Source organism: Rhea americana, unplaced genomic scaffold (assembly GCF_003343005.1).
Source record: "Rhea americana isolate MKP2758 unplaced genomic scaffold, rheAme1 scaffold_368, whole genome shotgun sequence".
Taxonomy (NCBI): domain Eukaryota; kingdom Metazoa; phylum Chordata; class Aves; order Rheiformes; family Rheidae; genus Rhea; species Rhea americana.
In genome coordinates, this window is record NW_028186499.1 from 281,330 (window position 1) to 300,179 (window position 18,850).

Consider the following 18,850-nt stretch of genomic DNA (forward strand, 5'->3'; position numbering starts at 1 on the left):
AAAAAAAAAAAGGCCCCAAAGAGCCCTGCCCAAAAGGGTCCTGGTCAGCCCAAAACAACTCTGGTTAGCCTGAAGAAGCCTGAAAAAAATCAGTATAGCCCAGCCCAGCACGACATGGCTCGAAAAACTCCAGCTCGAAACAGCCCCCCAAACCCCAGCCCAGCCTCCTCCAAAATGACCCCAAATGGCTCAAAAGGGCCCAGTCTGGCCCGACAAAGCCTGGCCTGGCCTGAAACAGCTCAGAAGAACCCAGCTCAAAATGGCTCTAGCCAGCCTGGCCCAAAATGTCCCAAAATGGCTCAAAAGGGGCAAGCATGACCTGACGGGGCCTGGCCTTGCCCAGAAGAGCCCAGCTCAGCACAGAAACAGCCTGGCCTGCTGCAAAACAGACCAGCCCAGTGTGAAACAGTCTGAAAGAGCCCAGCCTGTAATGGCCCAGCCTGGCCCAAAATGGCCCGAAATGACCCAGCCTGGCTTGGTCTGAAACTGCCTGAAATGGCCTGCAACAGCCCAGAACAGCTCAGCCCAGCCCAAAAGGGCCCTGTTCGGTCCTAGCCCACCCCTACCAGCCTGAAACAGCCTGAAACAGCCCCAAAAAGCCCCAAATGGGCAAAAAAGGGCCTGGCCATAAATGGCCCAGCACAGCCTAAACCAGCCCAGCCCAGCCCAAAATAGCTCAGAACGGCCTAGCCTGACCTAGCCTGAAATGGCCCAAAATGGCTCTACCTGAAAGGGCTGAAATGGCCCAAAAGGTCCCAGTCCAGCCCGATAAGGTTTGGCCCAGCCCCAAATGGCCCATCCCAGTTCAAAATGGCCTGGAAATGCCTAGTATAGCCCAGCAGAGTCCTGAACAGTGCAGAAGAGCCCAGTACAGCCCAAAACAGTGCAGCTCAGCCCAGCCCAAAACAGCGTAGCTCAGCCTGAAAGAACGCAGCCCAAAACGGCCCAGCCCAGCCCAGCCCAAAATAGCTCAGAACGGCCTAGCCTGACCTAGCCTGAAATGGCCCAAAATGGCTCTACCTGAAAGGGCTGAAATGGCCCAAAAGGTCCCAGTCCAGCCCGATAAGGTTTGGCCCAGCCCCAAATGGCCCATCCCAGTTCAAAATGGCCTGGAAATGCCTAGTATAGCCCAGCAGAGTCCTGAACAGTGCAGAAGAGCCCAGTACAGCCCAAAACAGTGCAGCTCAGCCCAGCCCAAAACAGCGTAGCTCAGCCTGAAAGAACGCAGCCCAAAACGGCCCAGCCCAGCCCAGCCCAAAATGGCCCAAAACAGCCTGAAAAGTGCCTGACACAGCCCAGCACAGCCCAGCCTGAAATAACCCAGCTTGAAATGGCCCAGCCCAGCATGAAATAGCCCTAAACAGCCCAGCCCAACATAGCCCAGCCCAGCTTGAACCGGCCCAGCTCTGGACAGCCCTGCTCAGCCCCAAATGGTCCAAAGTAGTCTAGCCCAATGCAGCCTGAAATGGCCCAATCCAGCCCAGCCCAAAATGGTGAAATGACCTGAAATGGCCCTGGTTAGCCCAGCCTGAAATGGCCTGGTCTGGTCCTAAACGACCCAGTCTGGCCCAGCGCAGCTTGAAACAACCCAGCCCAGCCCAAAAGCAGCCCTGCCCACCCCAAAAAAGCCCAGCAAAGCTCAAAGGAGCCCAGTCCAGCCTGAAAAAGCCCAGCACAGCCCCAACGAGCCACATTCCACCTGGCATAGCCCAGCAACACCCAACACAGCCCAGACCACCTGGAAAAGCCCAGTTGAGCACAGCTCAGCATAGCCCAGTCCAGACGGAAAAAGCCCAGCATAGCCCACCATAACCTACACCAGATCAATAACATGGACTCCGCAGTACAAGAGACATGGAGCTACTGCAGTGAGTCCAGCAGAGAGCTACTAAGTTGATGAATGGACTGGAGCATCTCTCATATGAGGAAAGGCTGAGACAGCTAGGATTCTTCAGCCCGGAGAAGAGAAGACTCAGGGGGGATCTTATCAATGTGTATAAGTATCTGAAGGGAGGGTGTATAGAAGATGAGGTCAGACTCTTTTCAGTGGTGCCCAGCTGTATGGGGAAATGCAGAAGAATTTGGAGGAGATAGGCGATGTCAGCTAGCCAGACCATTCCACAGGAAAAGGAGCACCAACAGGGCATGTGGACCCATGGCCATGGTCACATGGCTAGGCCCGTGTCAGGGTGGCGCTACATGTGGTTTTGAATCGAGATTAGTGATGGGGGCAGTAAGTGTACTGCATATGTGTTTAGTACATAAAAACCTCTTTTAGTGCCCCTCCCCGACGTTCCTCGCATGGACTGACACTCAGCCATGCCTTGGATTGCCCTTTATTGTCTCAACCGGGAAACTTCTGGGGAGCCCTTGCTTAGATTGCAGGGGTAACAAAGGCTCAGTATGGACCATAGTGTATCTTGTGTTTGTGTATCTGTCCTGGTCAGGGGTCCAGGCAGTGCCCCTGCCTCACCCTTACAATTGGTGTAGTTGGCAGGATACACAAAGGACAATGACATGGCCGAGGAGAGAAAAGGTGGGGGGGGCAAGAGCCAAAGAGGAGCTGCTCACCTGCGGCTGCCAGGATGGCCCCAGGTGGGGACTGGTAGCTGCATTGCTTGCCACTCTGGCAGTCCCTGTGGACTGGCCAGATTTGGCACAGGGGGATAATATTAGCCTGAAGGCGGCTGAATCCATGTTAAAGGCTATGCCCTTCTGTGCTGCTTCAGAAGCAGCTTGGAAGCTAGCCAGATGATTAGGACAGGCACTGTTGATGGGCATTCGAGTCTTAGATAATCAGGTATCGTGTTTGCAGCAGCAAGTAAAAGATCTGGAGAAGAAGAATGGAGATTTGTGTGACGTGAAGGTGGTAGCACAGGAGCTGATTACAACACAAATTGGAAGGAGTCAGGAATTAATCCATAGGGTTGAGCGATTAGCTTTGCAACTGGCTAACACATGCCGAGCATGCTATGAAAAGCCCCAGCTACAGTTGTCCAGGTGGGAATGGGACGGTAATATTTGGAGTACTTCATCTGACTTGGAGGTTGAATACAGATTAGAAGGAGAACCAGCTACTCCCCAGGTCTGACCTCTTGTGCAATTGAAGGAGGAGAGACCAGTAAATGGGAACACAGAGGAGCAATGTAGGATGTATACCCCGAAGGAACTGCATGAATTTCTAACTAGTTTCCAGCAGCAGCCCGGGGAGTCTTTGTTAGCCTGATTAGTGAGAGCATGGGATGCAGGTGCCAGATCTCTTAGTATCTTAAGAGAGGAGCTGAATTTAATGAGCCCCTTATCAACCGATGTTCAAGTATTATCTTACCCAGTTAATTTCTCCGTGGGATGAGGAAGGAAATGTTGTTGTAGCTCCAACGTTATATCAATGATTGTGCACTGCTGCAGTAGGTGCTTACCTGTCCGCAGGTGAATTAGCTGCTGAAGTGGGAGTGTGGCATACTTTTGAGGAAGGGATCAACGTTTTGCGACAGCTAGGGGGAGCAATTGGGTTAGCCGATTGAGTGGGCTGGATGGTGTGGGAATAACACGGCAGATGAAAATCCAGTTATTAAAGGGGGCTTCAAGTGCCCTCAAGCCATTACTGCTTGGCACAGTAATGCCTGTTACTGGGCTGTAAACCCTAAGAAGGTACAGGGGCTGGACATTAGTGTGCAATTCTCAGGGATAGTCCAGAGGGGGCACATGAAAGCTATCCCTGAGAAAGTGTGCAATACTATTCAACAGTACCCTATTCCCACTACTCTAAAACAACTACAAGCTTTGGGGAGCCTTTTGGGGTTCTGGTGGACTTTCATACCCCAGTTAGCATATTTAATGTGGCCACTTCAGCATTTGACCAAAAAAAGTAGCCAGTGACAATGAACTAAAGAACAACAGCTTTGACCTGTGCAAGGTGATGGTGGTTCAATATTCCAAACTATTTACACCATATGAGGGACAACCTTTTGAGCTAAAGGTAACGGTTATGAGAGATACAGTGTATTGGGGGTTGTGGCAGCAATGTGCGCATGCAAGGTGGGAACCTATAGATTCCATTCCCTGTAAGGGGCCACAGCAAATTAAACACCTCTGGAAAACAAAAACAAAAACAAAACAAAACAGCTCTTGGCTGTGGTGTGGGCTTTGCAGGATACTGAATGAGTTACAGGATGTGATCTGGTGACTGTACACACTCCCATTCCCATTCAGGCATGGGTGACTGATGATACAGCAGGGCTCATGTGGGGGTGGCCTAAACTGCAACTCAGTGGAAACAGAAACACTATTTACAATCCCAGTGTAAGGGGCGGGGGGAAGAGAGAAAGGACATGAGTACCCTGCATGCAACCTTGTTAGGGGAAGTATGTTTTGAACACATGCTTCTATTGTCTGAGCCAGAGAGGCTGCCCCCTTTGATCCACTAATACGGCCATCACCTGTCCAAAAGGCCCCTCCTTTTGAAACGTTATCTCCCGAGCAATTTATCATTACTGAACAAAGAGTTATAAGCTTACATTTAAGACTTGACTGCCCTTCACAGTGTGTATGGTTGTTCACACCTCTGATACCTGTTCAAATAGCCCCACTGTTATTGACTTCTCAAGATTTATCTTTCCAGTTATCCGCATCCACATCAGTGAAAGTCTCACAGGGAGCACCAATACTATGAGGAATTCTGATCCACAGTGCTGGAGCGCCTCAAGTTCAACAAATAATCTCAGTACACTCTTAAGCCAGTGTGTGAATACTGACTCCTCAAAGAGAAAAATGGCCTAGCACTGTTTTAGCAGATGGTCCAGGAGCCACTGCTCTAGTTCTTCCTGATGGTGGTACGATGCCTTTCTATCCTCCCATCAACCGGTTATCACACTGGCATCTGTAAATTGCTGTTGGAAGGCTGCCTCTTGCTGACCACGACAGATGTCATTGATCTACAGGACGATCCAGCCTCCCATGTAAATACATAGATTTGGCTCACACAAAGATCAGCCAGCCTCTCTGCTTTCCACATTGCAGGAGGACAATCAGTGGATGAAGTCTTAACTACATGTTACGTAGGTGCACCAACTCCACTCACAGTATTGCAGAGTTATACTTTTCTAAAAAATTTTGATATTTCTGTTACTCCTATGAATTTATACCATTTGGTATTGTTTCCCAAAAGCTAACACCTTGGACTTACTGTTTTTGTATAGTTAGCATATCTAAAGCAGCTATTTGCTTTTGCTTTGTAAATGCTACCTCTGTTCTGTGGAATGTAAACAATATGCAGTTAATTGTATGAATATTATGAATATTACCTATGCGCCTCCTCACTTTCTACTACCATGGTTCCTTCTGTGTGGCACAACAGCACATACCCATGTGATAGCCAATGCCACAGGTGGCCCATGCACTGTAGGTCATGTTATTTTAAGCATCCTTCCCTTTATGACGGAGCAGCAGAGGACTCCATGGCATATCCTAGACGTGTAATGTGTAACCCCCAGGTAATTTTATTTTCTCATGCAGAAGCCTTAGGCCTATTGCTAAGCCTAGTTGGGATCCCACGGGTGGTGGCGCCTATTTATAAACAGTTAGAGCATGTTGCCTGTGCTTTAGCTCAAGGCTTAAAATGGATATCTAGAGCCACTGCCTCTTTAAATAAAGAGTTGGGAGCAGCATTGCAAGCAACACTGCAAAACCATCTATTGATCAGCTATTTCCTACTGTGACATAACCATGGATGTCATGATTTTGCTGGGATGTGCTGTTTTAACATCACTGGTGGCATTTATTGAGAATTATATCAGCTACTTGCAAGATGTTATCCAACATATCCAGCAGAACAATGGAGATGGCTGGCTAATTGGTTTGGCTCCCTAACGGGATGGCTCACACAAGGAGGACTCTTGTTTATCTTTTGCTTTGTTTTATGTTATGTTTTGATTTTGTTGCTTTATCAGCTCTCTTGCTCCCATGCCCCACACTCTTTTGAAATTTGGGACAGCCTGTAACTAGCTTTCCACTGCGAGGGTGGAGTGTATGGGAAAATGTGGAAGAATTTTGAGGAGATAGGTGATGGAAACTAGTCAAACCATTCTGTGGGAAAAGGAGTATCAACAAAGCATGTGGACCCATAGCCACAGTCACATGGCTGGGCCCGTGCCAGGGTGGTGCTATACCTGGGCTTTGAATCAAGATTAGTGATGAGGTCAATAAATGTACTGTGCACGTGTATAATACATAAAAATCTCTTATAGTGCCTCCCCCCCCCCACAGTGTTCCTCACCATGGACCAATGCTCAGCGGTGCCTTGGATTCTCCTGTGCTTTTTTGGGAAACTACTGGGGAACCCTTGCTTAGACGCAGAGGTAATAAACACTCAGTATCAACCATAATGTGTCTTGTGTTTGTGTATCTGTTCCTGCCAGGGGTCCAGACAGTGCCCCTGCCTTACCCTTACACCAGCAAAAGGATGAGAGGCAATGGGCACGAACTAAAACATGGGACGCTCTGTCTGAACATGAGGAAAAACCTTCTTTCCTTTGAGGGTGACTGAGCACTTAGTACAGGTTGCCCAGAGAAGTTGTGGAGTCTCCCTTGGAGATACTCAAAAGCCACCTAGACACAGTCCTCTCCAATGTGCTCTAGGTGACCCAGCTGGAGCAGGGTGTGTGTGGGTGTGTGTGTGTGTGTGGATTAGATGATCCCCAGAGGTCCCTTACAACCTCAATCATTCTGTGATTCTGTGAAAAAGAAAAAGGCCAGCATGGCCCGGAACAGCCCTAAAGAGCCCCCAAAGAGCCCAAAATAGCCATGCACAGCCCTGAATAATCCCCCATAAGTCCAAAGCAGCCCAGAAAAGCTGCTAACACAACCCAGTCCAGCCTGGAACAGATCCCAAAAGCCCAGCACAACCTGAAAAAGCCTACCACAGCCTGAAAGGCCTGGTTCAGCCCTCAAAAACCCAGTCCAGCCTGAAAAAAGCCCAGCTTAGCCCCCAAAACCCAGCCCCCCCAAAGCCCAGCACAGCATGACACAGCCCTACATTGCACAGCACAACCTTAAAAAGCCCAGCACCTCCTGAAAAAGCCCAGCACAGCACAGCTCGGAACCCAGGGAAGCGCAGCACAGCATGGCAGATTGAAACAGCCTGGCACAGCCCAAACAAGGCCAGCATAGCCCAGCACAGCCCAGAACAGTGCAACAAAGCCCCCCCAAAACAACAAAGCCCCTGAAAAGCCCAGCACAGCCTGGCAAAGCCCAACAAAGTCTTGGAAAGCCTCATCTCACCTGGCACAACACAACAATGCCCAACACAGCCCAGTACCACCTGGAAAAGTCCTGTACAGCCCCAAAAAGCTCAGCATCACAGTCCAGAACAGCCCAGTAGCCTGTCAAAGCCTGGTACAATCCAGTGCAGCCTGGTACCACCCAGCACAGCCCAAAACAGCTCAGGGAGGATGGGGACAGGAACCAGTTGGGGACAAGAAACAGCTGGGGACTGCAGAACAGGGACATGGACTGGCTGTGGGTCAGGGGGATGTGGACATGGACCGTCTAAGGCCATGGGATGGGGATGTGGACCAGCTGAAGTCAGGTGCACAGAGAGGGGTGCTGGCAGAGAGGGGGGCAGAGATGGGGACAGGCAGGGGGTGAGGTGGTCCAGGATCAGCTGGGGACATGGATATAGACCAGCTAGGGATGAGGGGGACAGGGACATGGACCTGCTAGGACAAGGGATGGGGGCATAGACTGGCTGGGGATGAGGGGGACAGGGACCAGCTCATGGTGAGGGTGACAAGGATGGGGAAAGTCTGGGGGTGAGGGAGATGAGGATGGGCTGGGGATGGGGACATAGACTAACAGGGGGCAGGGGGACAAGTACATGGACTGGCTGGGGCTGAGGGGACGGGAATGTGGACTGGCTGGAGATGGGCACCCAGTGGCATGCTAGGGACAGAGGGCAGGGATGTGGACCAGCTGGGGGAGAGAGGCACAAGGAGCAGATGTGGACACAGACCAGCTGGTGATGGCATGGGGACCTGCTGGGGACTTTGGGACAGACAAGGATGCGAAATGGCTGGTGGTAGGCAGGACCAGTACTTGCTGGGCATGAGGAGGGGGACAAGTTAGTGATGAGTGGACTGGGACCTGCTGGAGGTGAGGGCCATGGGGACACAGACCAGCTTGGGGTGAGACAGTTGAGGACCTGGACTTGGCTATGGGGACAGGGGACAGCGGGGAAGAGGACAAGAGGAAGTGGGCCCTACTGCTGACACGGGCAGAGACTGCTTGGGCACAGCGAGCGGGGACGTGGGTCAGCTGGCCGAGCCCCGGGGTCTGCAGCAGGGCCGGGCCAACAACGCYCAGGCAGGCCTGCACCGCCCGCCCGCGGCCGGACTCCGCCCCCCGCGCGGCCCCGCGCGGCCGCCCCTCGCCTCCCAGCGTGTCCCGCGCGGCGCGGGCGGCCGGCTGGGGTGCCGTGGGGTCTTCCCCGGTATCGCGGGGAGCGCGCGCGCGCGCGGCGCGGCAGTGACGCGAGGGGCCCGCGGCGCGGCGCGGCAGTGACGCGGGCAAGCAGGCGGGCCCGGCTCGCGGGGGATCGCTGTGCGGCGGCGTCATGGCCGGGGTGTTCGACATCGACCTGGAGACGGAGGAGGGCAGCGACGGGGACGAGCTCGAGCTGGGCGCCGTGAGCGGGGGCAGCGGCCCGGGGGCAGCGGCACCGTGCGACCGCGGTGGGGGACGGGGCCAGGCACGGACACGGGGTGGGACGGGGTAGGGGGACCGGGAGAGGAATACAGCCGGGAACACCGTGCCGGGGCGCTGGGGTGCCAGGGCAGGGGTACCGGCTGGGATTGGGGCGCGCACTGGCTGCGGTTGGGGACATGGACCGGCTGGGGATGAGGGATAGGGAGACGTAGACTAACTAGGGGTGAGGAATCTAGGGGACATGGACTGGCTGGAGGTGAGGGATCGGGGGACATGGACTGGTGGGGGGTGAGGGATCAGGGGACATGGACTGGTTGGAGACGAGAGGCCGGGGGACATGGACTGCCTGGGCGCATGGAGGACAGGGACATAGACTAGCTGGGACATGGGGTACAGGGTGGTGAACTGGCTGAAGACAAGTGCTTAGTGACCTGCTGGGGATGGGGGACAGGGACGTGTACCTGCTGGCAGAGAGGAGGGCAGAGATGGGGACAGGCTGGGGGTGAGGTGGTCCAGGATCAGCTGGGGACATGGATATAGACCAGCTAGGGATGAGGGGGACAGGGACATGGACCAGCTGGGAACAGGATGAGGCCTACTGGGGACTATGGCAGGGGTACATGGACTGGCTGATGATGGGTAGGACTGGGACCTGCTGGAGACAGGGATAGGGGAGAAGTTAGTGATGAGGAGGACTGAGACCTGCTGGAGTGAAGGGGATGGGAACAGAGACCGGTTGAGAATGGGGAATGGGGATATGGACCAGCTGAAGTTGAGGGGGCTGGGTATCTGAACTGGCTGTGAGTGCTGGGGACCGGGGCCACTGAAGGACTGGGACGATCTGGGGACAGGGAGTGGGGGTGAGGTACACTGAGCCCTGCTGGCAGCAGTGGCATGAATGGGCTAGGAATAGGGAATGGGGACATGGACTGGGGGTGAGGGGGACCAGCTGGGGATGACAGGATGGGTAGGGGGATCAGCTAGATGGGCTAGCAATGAGAGGAGCTGGGACCTAAGAGGGACACTGGTACAGGGATGGGGACTTGCTGGGGGTGAGGGGGACAGGAACCAGCTGGGGACAGGGAATATGAGGGTGGCGATGAGGGGGATTGGAACCTACTGGAGATAGGGGGAGTAGGGATGGGAATGAGATGGGGATGGGGGAGCTGGGGTCATATGGGGACAGCGGGGCAAGGATGGGCTGGCGGGGGAAGGACTGGGGCTACTGGGGACCAGGGCAGTGCTAGGTTTGGTGCTCAGCAAGCTGGGCATAGGGAGGGACCTGCTGGGCAGGGCTGTGGCTCAGCCCAAAAATATCCAGCTTAGTCAACATACAGCATGCTGGCACTTTGCCCTGGCCTGCCTGCCGTGGGCACCCACCCTACTGTCGGCACCTTGCCTGCCATAGGCACCCTTCCTGGTTGCCCTTCTTTGCAGCCTGCCCAGGTCCCTGTGCACCTCCAGCCGCTGGGCACTGCTAATTGCTGCTTCCTCCCCTAGGAAATGGAGCTGGAGCCGCGAGGGAGTGGCCTGGAGTAAGTGCAGAGACACCAGGGTGGGCATAGCAGGCCCTGTCAAGGCTGGCGCAGGGATGCTGCTTGCCTGAGGTGGAAGCCATGGCTGGCCCCACTTAGCCTCATTTCCCCCCCAACCAGGCCTGTGGGGCACTACGAGGAGATTGAGATCTCGGAGTGCAGTGTCAACAACGGCCCCGAGCACATTGGTCCACACTGCTTTGAGCTGCTCCGCGTCCTGGGCAAGGGTGGCTACGGCAAGGTGACGCAAGCTTGGGGGTCGGGATGGGTGCTTTACAAATGGGTGGTGTTTCTCATGATGTGCTGCAGCTTGTGAGAGGTAAGGGGGCTGCAACTCCTCTGCGGGCATGAGCACCCCCTTTGCAGACCTCATCTCCCACCATGCAGTGTGGCTCCCTCCTTAGCTGCAGGAAGGGTCCAGAGGCATCTGTGCATTATAGAACATGTAGTCTAGCTAGGACTAGTAGCCCTTCATAGGGTATAAGAAGATTTAACCAACCCGAGAGCCTCTGTGATGGAATAACTGGCTGGATAGATGAGGAGAAAGCAATGGATGTTGTCTGCCTTGACTTGAGGAAAGCTTTCAGTGCTGTCCGCTGTAATATCCTCATAGGCAAGCTCAAGAAGTGTTGGTTAGATGAGCAGACAGTGAGGTGGATTGAGAACTGTCTAAAGGCAGAGCTCAGAGAGTTGTTGTTAGTGGTGCAGTCTAGGTGGAGGCCTGTAGCTAGTGGTGTCCCCCAGGGGTCAGTACTGGGGCCAGTCTTGTTCAACTTACTCATCAATGACCTGCATGAAGGGATAGAGTGCACCTGCAGCAAGTTTGCTGATGATACCAAGCTGGGAGGAGTGGCTGACACACCGGAAGGCTGTGCTGCCGTTCAGAGAGACCTGGACAGGCTGGAGAGTTGGGTGGAGAGAAACCTCAGGAAATTCAGCAAGTGCAGGGTCCTGCACCTAGGGAGGAATAACCCCAAGCACCAGTACGAGCTGGAGGCTGACCTACTAGAAAGCAGCTCTGAGGAGAAGGATCTCTATGAGATCAGGAAGTTAACCACGAGCCAGCAATGTGCCCTTGTGGCTGAGAAGGCCAATGGTATATTGCGGTGCATTAGGAAAAGTGTTTCTAGCAGGTTGAGGGGGGTGAACCTCCCCGTCTACTTGGCCCTGGTGAGGCTACACCTGAAGTACTGTGTGCAGTTCTGGGCTCCCCAGTACAAGAGAGACATGGAGTTACTGCAGTGAGTCCAGCAGAGAGCTACTAAGATGGTGAAGGGGCTGGAGCATCTCTCATATGAAGAAAGGCTGCAAGAGCTGGGCCTGTTCAGCCTGGAGAAGAGAAGATTGGAAGGGGATTTTGTCAGTGTGTATAAGTATCTGAAGGGAGGGGGGCAGACTCTTTTCAGTGGTGCCCAGCAATAGGATGAGAGGTAACAGGCACAAACTGAAACATGGGACACTCTGAATGTGAAGAAAACTTTCCTATGATAGTGACAGAGCACTGGAATAGGTTGCCCAGAGAAGTTGTGGAGTCCTCTCCTTGGAAATATTCAAAAGCCATCAGGACACAATCCTGGGCAACATGTTCTAAGTGACCCTACTGGAGCAGGACTCAATGGTCTTTAAAGGTCATTTCTAACCTCAACCATTCTTTAATTCTGTGGTTTTAGGCTACTTGGGGGGCATCTCTGCACAGCTGTGGCCCAAGCTCCCTCAATCATCATTGCAGGTATTCCAGGTCCGCAAAGTGCAGGGCACCAACACGGGCAAGATCTTTGCCATGAAGGTCCTGAAGAAGGTAACGCACCCCCGTCCCCCTTGTGCTGCCTGGTGTGCCCTCGCTCACCACTTCTCCATCCCCCCAGGCCAAGATTGCCTGCAATGCCAAGGATACAGCACACACGCGGGCTGAGAGGAACATCTTGGAGGCTGTCAAGCACCCCTTCATCGTTGACCTCATGTACGCCTTCCAGACGGGTGGCAAGCTCTATCTCATCCTGGAGTGCCTCAGCGGTATGGGCACAGGGCACCCCGGGCACCACAGCCCCCACCCAGCGCCTCTTCTGCAGTGAGGGCTGGGGGTGAGGAGTAGCTGGTGCCAGCCAAGACCTGCTTTGTTGCAACCCTGGCAGAGTGGACAGGGCCTCACAGTGCCTGGCAGCAGGGATTTGAGGGTGCTATTGTCTGCAATGGCTCACATGGCCCATTTCTGCCTTGTTTTGCAGGTGGAGAACTTTTCATGCAACTTGAGAGAGAGGGCATCTTTTTAGAGGACACTGCCTGGTAAGGCTGGTTCTGTATCCCCTGGGCACCCTGGCTGCCCCATGTGGCAGGAGGGAGGTCTTGTACACCCTCTTGCTCCTGACATGGGAGGGGAAACTGAGGAAGGGGTGAGCTGTGCTGCTGATGTGGGCTGGGGGATAGAGAAGGGTGCTGGGATGCCCCCTTGCAGGGCCCCCAGGGGCTGCCCATCCTGGTATCCCCCAGGCACTACTCAGTGCCTATGCCACAGTTTCTACCTTAGCGAAATCACATTGGCGCTGGGCCACCTGCACTCCAATGGCATCATCTACAGAGACCTCAAGCCAGAGAACATCATGCTCAACAGCCAAGGTGGGCAGCAGTGCCAGCCAGGGGTGGCCACGTGGCCAGGGCCTGCCAGCAGCCCCTGGGCCAGCTCTCATTCCTCCACGACCTCCCACAGGCCACATCAAGCTGACGGACTTTGGGCTGTGCAAAGAGTCGATCCATGATGGGGCTGTCACACACACCTTCTGTGGCACCATTGAGTACATGTGAGCCGTGGTACAGCCCTGGGGGATGTGCTGTGCCACAGGAGGCCCATGCTGTGGGGCATGGCCCAGCCCAGCCCAGCAGCTCAGGGCTCCCATCTGTGCTCCCCATCAGGGCCCCGGAGATCCTGGTCCGCAGTGGGCACAACCGGGCTGTGGACTGGTGGAGCCTGGGTGCCCTGATGTACGACATGCTCACAGGATCGGCAAGTCATACTCGTTACCTTCAAGGTGTCCTGGGGGGCCACAGGGACCCACAGCACCAGCTGTGCTGAGGGAGGAGGGCAGGAGGTGCCTGGAGGGGACCCATGGAGGCTACTGTGCCTGGGAATGAAGGCAGGAGGTGCCTGGGACAGGGTGACAAGTCCCTAGCAGGTGTGATGCAGGGAGGTGAGCCCCTGGCTTCAGATTGGATCATGGCCTGACACCTTGTTGTGGTGCCTGCCCCATTTCTTGCTCATCATTTCCTGTTTGTTGCAGCCCCCCTTCACAGGTGAGAACCGCAAGAAAACCATTGACAAAATCCTCAAGGGCAAGCTGGTGCTACCGCCCTACCTGACACCCGATGCCCGAGACCTACTCAAGAAGGTAGGTGCCAGCCCTCGGGTCCCAACCCTGCAGGTAGTTGTTGGGTCCTGCTCTTTGTCCCTAACTGTTCCTCTTTCCTCCCAGTTCCTCAAACGAAACCCCAGCCAGCGGGTTGGGGGGGGTCCCGGTGATGCAGCTGATGTGCAGGTATGGGCAGGGCAGGCAGGGGTGGGCAGTAGAGCTGGTGCTAGGCCTAATGCCCCCATCCCCAATGCCTGCAGAAGCAGCCCTTCTTCCGCCACATCAACTGGGATGACCTCCTGGCCCGCAAGCTTGACCCCCCCTTCAAGCCCTGCCTGGTATAGCTGGGGCCCCCGGGAGCAGGGCACTGCCATGGGGCATTGGGGGCCACTTGGGCGCAGGGAGCCAGGGAGCTTCTCTGGGGGCTTGGAGGGTCAGGGGATCACAGCTGATGGGGACCCAGGTGTCCAGGGACCGGGGAGGGTATGGGACCCAAGGCGTCAGAGGTATGTTTTTGGGGGGTACCTGTGGGACCCAGGCATCTGGGAGAGGCCCCTCTGCTGTGGCACCCATGCCCTGCCCCCCTGCAGCAGTCAGAGGAGGATGTGAGCCAGTTTGACACCCGCTTCACCCGCCAGACACCCGTTGACAGCCCCGACGATGCAGCCATCAGTGAGAGCGCCAACCAGGCTTTCCTGGTGAGGGGATGGGGTGTGGGGTGGCCCTGCCTCCCTCGGGCAAAGGGGTGGGGCCTTCAAGAGGCCCCACCCCTTCAGACAAAGGGACAGGGCCTCAGCACCCTCCCTGACACCCCCGTTCCCCACAGGGCTTCACATACGTGGCCCCATCAGTGTTGGAGAGTATCAAGGAGGGGTTCTCCTTCCAGCCCAAGGTGCGCTCACCCCGGCGCCTCAACAGCAGCCCCCGCACCCCTGTCAGGTACCAGGGGACATGGAGGGGTGACCTGGGGGACAGCTGAGGGTGGGCATGGTGGGGTGGGCAACTGGGGGGCTTTTAGGGTGAGACTGATGGGGGCACGGGGGGTGGTGGGCTCCAGGGCATTAGGGTAGGCACCAGGAGGCAGAGAGAATGAATCCAGGGCTGGAGTTTTGTAGGGACCGCCCCTAGGTTCTTGGCTTTGCCCTATGGGCACCGGCTGCCCATCGCCAGCCCCTCCGACTTATTCTGGCAGGCAGGGGAACCACCTCTGTGGGACTGTAGCAGGAGAGTACCCTTGCTCACCCCCCTGTCCTCCCGCAGCCCCATGAAGTTCTCTCCCTTCGAGCCCTTCAAGGCCAGCGCCACGGTGGAGTCCATGGAGCTGGGGCCCAGCCTGCCCCCTCCACCCGAGAGCACGGCCCCACTGCCCATCAAGACAGCAGCTGGTGCCAAGAAGCAGAAGGGGGGCCGGGGCCGAGTGCCCAGGTAGGGGAGGGCAGGGGGGGAGGCTGAGGACAGGGTGGGGGCACATGACCCAGGTGAAGGAGGTGGAGCCCTGGGCCCGGGTCTGGCCCTGCAGTGGAGGGCCCGGTACCTGCCATGGGACCAAGCAGGTACCCCTCAGAGCTGCTTGTGCTGGCAAGGGGTGCAGGGGGAGGATGTGCCTCAGGGGGCTGGTAATGTGCCCCACACTCACTGCTGCCAATCTTTTTTTTTGGAGGGGGGGGTCATATCCCCCCTCCCCGTGGTGCGGGCAAAGCCCCATGGTGCTGAGTTTCCCCACCAGGGTGGGGAGTGTGGGCTGGAGATGCCCCTGCCCTGCTGCTGGATCTGTGCCAATTAAAGGACTTTGATCAGTTGTGGGTGGCCCTCTCCTGGGCAGGGTGGGTGCAAAAGGCAGCTGCTTAGAGGTGCTGGAGGAGGGGGGCGAGGGACTAGGCCCCCAAGTGCAGGCCCTGCCCCCAGGCCCCACCCCCTTTTCTCAAACCACGCCCCTTCCTCTGAGCCCCCTCCCTTTGAGCCCACAGAAGTGGGGGGCCACGGAAGGGCAGATCTGCTCTTTTATTGTCGGGTCACTGCACCTGCGCAGCCAGCAAGGAGCCTCTGCTGGGGGTAGGGGGCAGGTGCCCAGGGTGGGGGCACAGCAGGGTCTGGGGTTCGGCATATGATGGGGGAGGGCATCACCCTGGGCAGGGTTTCCCCAGGGGTAAGGCATCCCCTGGGGCTGGAGGACCCCGCAAGCAGGGTGTCCCCCTGGCCATGCCCTGTTTGGCCTCAGAGGGCGGTGACATGGGGCCGTGTGTCCCCCCAGGCGGCTGTCCCTGAGAAGGCATGGAGGTCGCTGAGCAGGGCCTCGGCACTGCCCCCCGCTGGCTTCCCCAAGGATGGGGGGCTCTCCTCTGGGTCCGCGGGCTCGGGGCCTGGGTCTGCCTCCATGCCCAGGGCTGCTGTGGCCACCTCTTCCTCCTCCCCCTCCTCCTCTTCATTGTCCTCATTCTGCCGGTGCTGGTCCTGGGGCCATGGCATCAGCTCCTCCTCGTTGCAGGGGATCCCCGCCTCATTCCTGGCTCTATCCAGGCCCTGTGCCCCAGGTCGGCCACAGCCCTGCAGGCACCTCCAGCAGCCCTGCAGCAGCGCCAGTGCCCGTTGGCCCAGAGACCGGGGGTGGTAGCGCCCAGCAGAGAGGCGGCAGAGATGGTGCCAGGCCAGGGCCAGCCCCACAGCCAGGCACAGCAGGATGCACAGCAGGGTCCCCACGGACCGGTCGCTGTAGCTGGCTGTTGGCTCTGAGGCAGCTACCAGCCCTGGCAGCGCCAGCAGCACCAGCCCGGGGGGTCGTGGGCACCGCTGCATTGTAGCCTGTGGGACAGTGGTCACGGGTCAGGTGGCTTGGCGCTGCGCGCAGCTCTTCCCAGCCAGCCCAGGCCGTGGGGTTTCCCTGCATGGTGACAGCTTCCCCATCCCGGAACGAGAGGCAGGCCCCGGGGACAAAGTGCAGGGGGACTGAGGGGACAGGGGCACAGCAACATGCAAAGTGGCCCCTGCTGCCACCCACCCCCACCCAGTGTCATGCTCAAACAGGTACCCTTGCCAGCCCCTCTCTGACAGGAAGCTGCGGTCGGTGGACGGCTGCAGCACTTGCAGGCGCAGGGGAAGAGGGGCTGAGCTTGCTGCCCCCACGCAGCCCCACAGTGCCTGCACAGTCCTGCAGCCCGGCAAACAGTCTACTCTGCACAGCCCCACGCACCGGCACAGCACCACAATCCTGTGTAGTTCATCCCCCCCACACCCCATGGCAAGTATACAGTTCCCCCCATCCCTTCTAGCTACGCCTGCAAAGGCCCATAGTTGTGCACATCCCATCACACATGCACACCATGATGCTGCGATGTCCCACACAGCTGCACAGTGCCTGCCCCGATTTGCCCTCCCCCCCGCTACCAACAGCTCTAGAAGCATTGGCTCAGCCCATAACCTTGTGCACCCCCTCTGCCTTGCCCCACCCAGCCCTGTAGCCCCTGCCCTGGTCTCATACCTCTGCCTGGACACACAGAGACCGATGGTACCTGCATGCCCCCCACCCCCATAGCCCATAGCACCTGCACAGCCCCATAGCAAAGGCCTTAAAGCCTGCACAGCCCCATAGTGCTGCCCCCACAGATTTGTACATCAGATAGCAATGGCACAGCCTCCCCCCACCCCGGGGGCAGAAGGGCAGGGGGAAGGTGAAGAATTTGGAGGAGTCATGAAATGCTGCTCACTGCCCCCCCCGCCCCCAGGGGCTCCTTAGGGGGCAGGAAGTGCATTGGAAGCATTCCCGCTCCCCTCTGCCTTTACAGTCCTATTCTTGGAGAACAACCCTCCAGCCTCATCCCATGATCCCTCATCCCCTCCCAGACCCTGGACCCCCTCTTACCACCCTGCTTTCAGGGTCCTCACCATTGCTGGGTGCTGCTAGAGCAAGTCCTGGTGCTGCAGGAGCTGTGCTGGGGGGTGGGGGAGGCCCTCCCCAGCATTTCCGGCCTGACGTACAGCGGATGCATCAGTGGGGGGGGGGTAGAGGATGGGTGCTGCCCGCCTACCCGAAATGCACCTGGGCAAACCAGGGGTGTGAGGTAATGTGTTATAGTTGTGGCAACCTGCAATCGGGCCCTAGCCAGGCTGAGGGAATGGGAGAGAGTCCTGTGTCCCCACCCCAGCCAGGATGGGGAGCCCTAGGCCTAGGCTCCAGCTGGGGAGACCAGCAGCCATCCTGGGTGTCAGCCTTCCCCCTCTCTGTCATCCCCACCACCCACACCATTTCCTGCCCAAGGCGAGAGCAGGTACCCGTGACCGTTGTGCCTTCCTGCCTCCCTTGCCTGGGGGGGGGCTGTGAAGGGACTGGCCCCTCCTCATCCTACTGTGGGATAGAGACACACACATGCTCTGACACACAGGGGCTTGAGGCCTCCAGCCCCCCCCTAGTGAGCTCTGCCTCCATAGCGAACCCCTGTAACCCTTGCAGTGCCTAATGCCCCTGGGCTGTCCCCAGCCCCCCTACTCAGTAAACATCTTTCTTATAAAGACCTTTATTTGGAGTGAAAATATAGATTTTGACCCTGCATAATGGGGAGAGTAAATGAGATGAGGGGAGGAACCCCCCAAAATACAGGGAGGGACATGCTCCCATTGGCATGGAGCAGATAATGCCATGCCTCATAGGAGGGGTAGAAGACCCCACAACCCCACAGGGAAATGGGGGGCAGAGGGCAGGGCATATATTGTTTGATCTTAGAATCATGCCCCCATCCTGAGGGGGCAGTTAGCGGGGGAAATGGTCCATGATTTGGGGGGCACAGCCAAGGGCAGCACCCAGTAAGGCAATGGGGGTGATGGGGGAAGCTGCCACAGGAAAAGGGGAGGTGGGGGTTTGGTCAGCCGTACAGAACAAGGGGGCCCAGCAGCAGGAAGGAGCCCCCAGGCATGGTACCAGAGGGTCAGAGGACAGGGCTGGGGTCCCTGGGAGGTCTGGACAGCACTGGGGGGCTGTGGGCAGAGCTATGGTCCTGGCTGTGGTCCCTGGGGCATGCTGGGGTCCCCGAAGGGGGTGGGAGTATCGGGGCAGTGGCCTGGGCCCCGGCCACCCTAGACGTGGCCGTTCTCAAGGCGGCTTAGCTGCTCCTCGAGGCGGGAGATGCGCTGGCCCTGCTCTGTCACCAGCAGGCGTAGGGCGGCCACCTCCTGCAGCACCTCCTCCAGCCGCCCACCCGCCTGCGGGGGCACGGTGCTCAGCCCCGCCCCCGCCCCGGCCACTGTCCCACCCACCTCCCCTCTGCCCCGCCCCGCCCCCATCAC

General features: G+C 57.2%; 3 protein-coding genes and 1 pseudogene across 9 annotated transcripts in view; 2 read left to right on the forward strand and 2 right to left on the reverse strand.

Moving 5' to 3' along the window:
- Positions 1-2,773: 2,773 nt before the first annotated feature.
- Positions 2,774-3,640, forward strand: LOC146591624 (uncharacterized; annotated as a pseudogene).
- A 4,904-nt stretch (positions 3,641-8,544) lies between these two features.
- RPS6KB2 (ribosomal protein S6 kinase B2) lies at positions 8,545-15,375 on the forward strand. Of its 5 annotated transcripts, none has more exons than XM_085312541.1 (15): positions 8,545-8,680; positions 10,201-10,235; positions 10,356-10,476; positions 11,965-12,033; positions 12,101-12,248; positions 12,461-12,518; positions 12,748-12,848; positions 12,940-13,030; positions 13,143-13,233; positions 13,508-13,615; positions 13,700-13,762; positions 13,837-13,914; positions 14,167-14,274; positions 14,403-14,515; positions 14,837-15,375. In XM_085312541.1, exons 1-15 carry the CDS (start codon positions 8,609-8,611, stop codon positions 15,003-15,005), a joined length of 1,425 nt encoding a protein of 474 aa, XP_085168667.1. In that variant the 5' UTR covers positions 8,545-8,608; the 3' UTR covers positions 15,006-15,375. The 5 variants fall into 5 exon arrangements, with proteins under 5 accessions (XP_085168667.1, XP_085168668.1, XP_085168671.1 ...); XM_085312542.1 differs by having other exon boundaries at positions 14,215-14,274; XM_085312545.1 differs by lacking the exon at positions 14,167-14,274.
- Positions 15,376-15,558: 183 nt separating this feature from the next.
- On the reverse strand, positions 15,559-17,744 carry PTPRCAP (protein tyrosine phosphatase receptor type C associated protein). Its single transcript, XM_085312547.1, has 2 exons — positions 17,456-17,744; positions 15,559-16,375 (listed from the first exon to the last, which is right to left on the reverse strand). Exons 1-2 carry the CDS (start codon positions 17,456-17,458, stop codon positions 15,791-15,793), a joined length of 588 nt encoding a protein of 195 aa, XP_085168673.1. The 5' UTR covers positions 17,459-17,744; the 3' UTR covers positions 15,559-15,790.
- A 324-nt stretch (positions 17,745-18,068) lies between these two features.
- Positions 18,069-18,850, reverse strand: part of CORO1B (coronin 1B) — a 6,301-nt gene continuing 5,519 nt past the window's right edge. For all 3 annotated transcript variants that reach the window (XM_085312540.1, XM_085312538.1, XM_085312539.1), the window contains one exon: positions 18,069-18,766. In XM_085312540.1, coding sequence (XP_085168666.1) covers positions 18,641-18,766 — 126 coding nt within the window. In that variant the 3' untranslated portion in view covers positions 18,069-18,640. The remainder of the gene's footprint in view (positions 18,767-18,850) is intronic.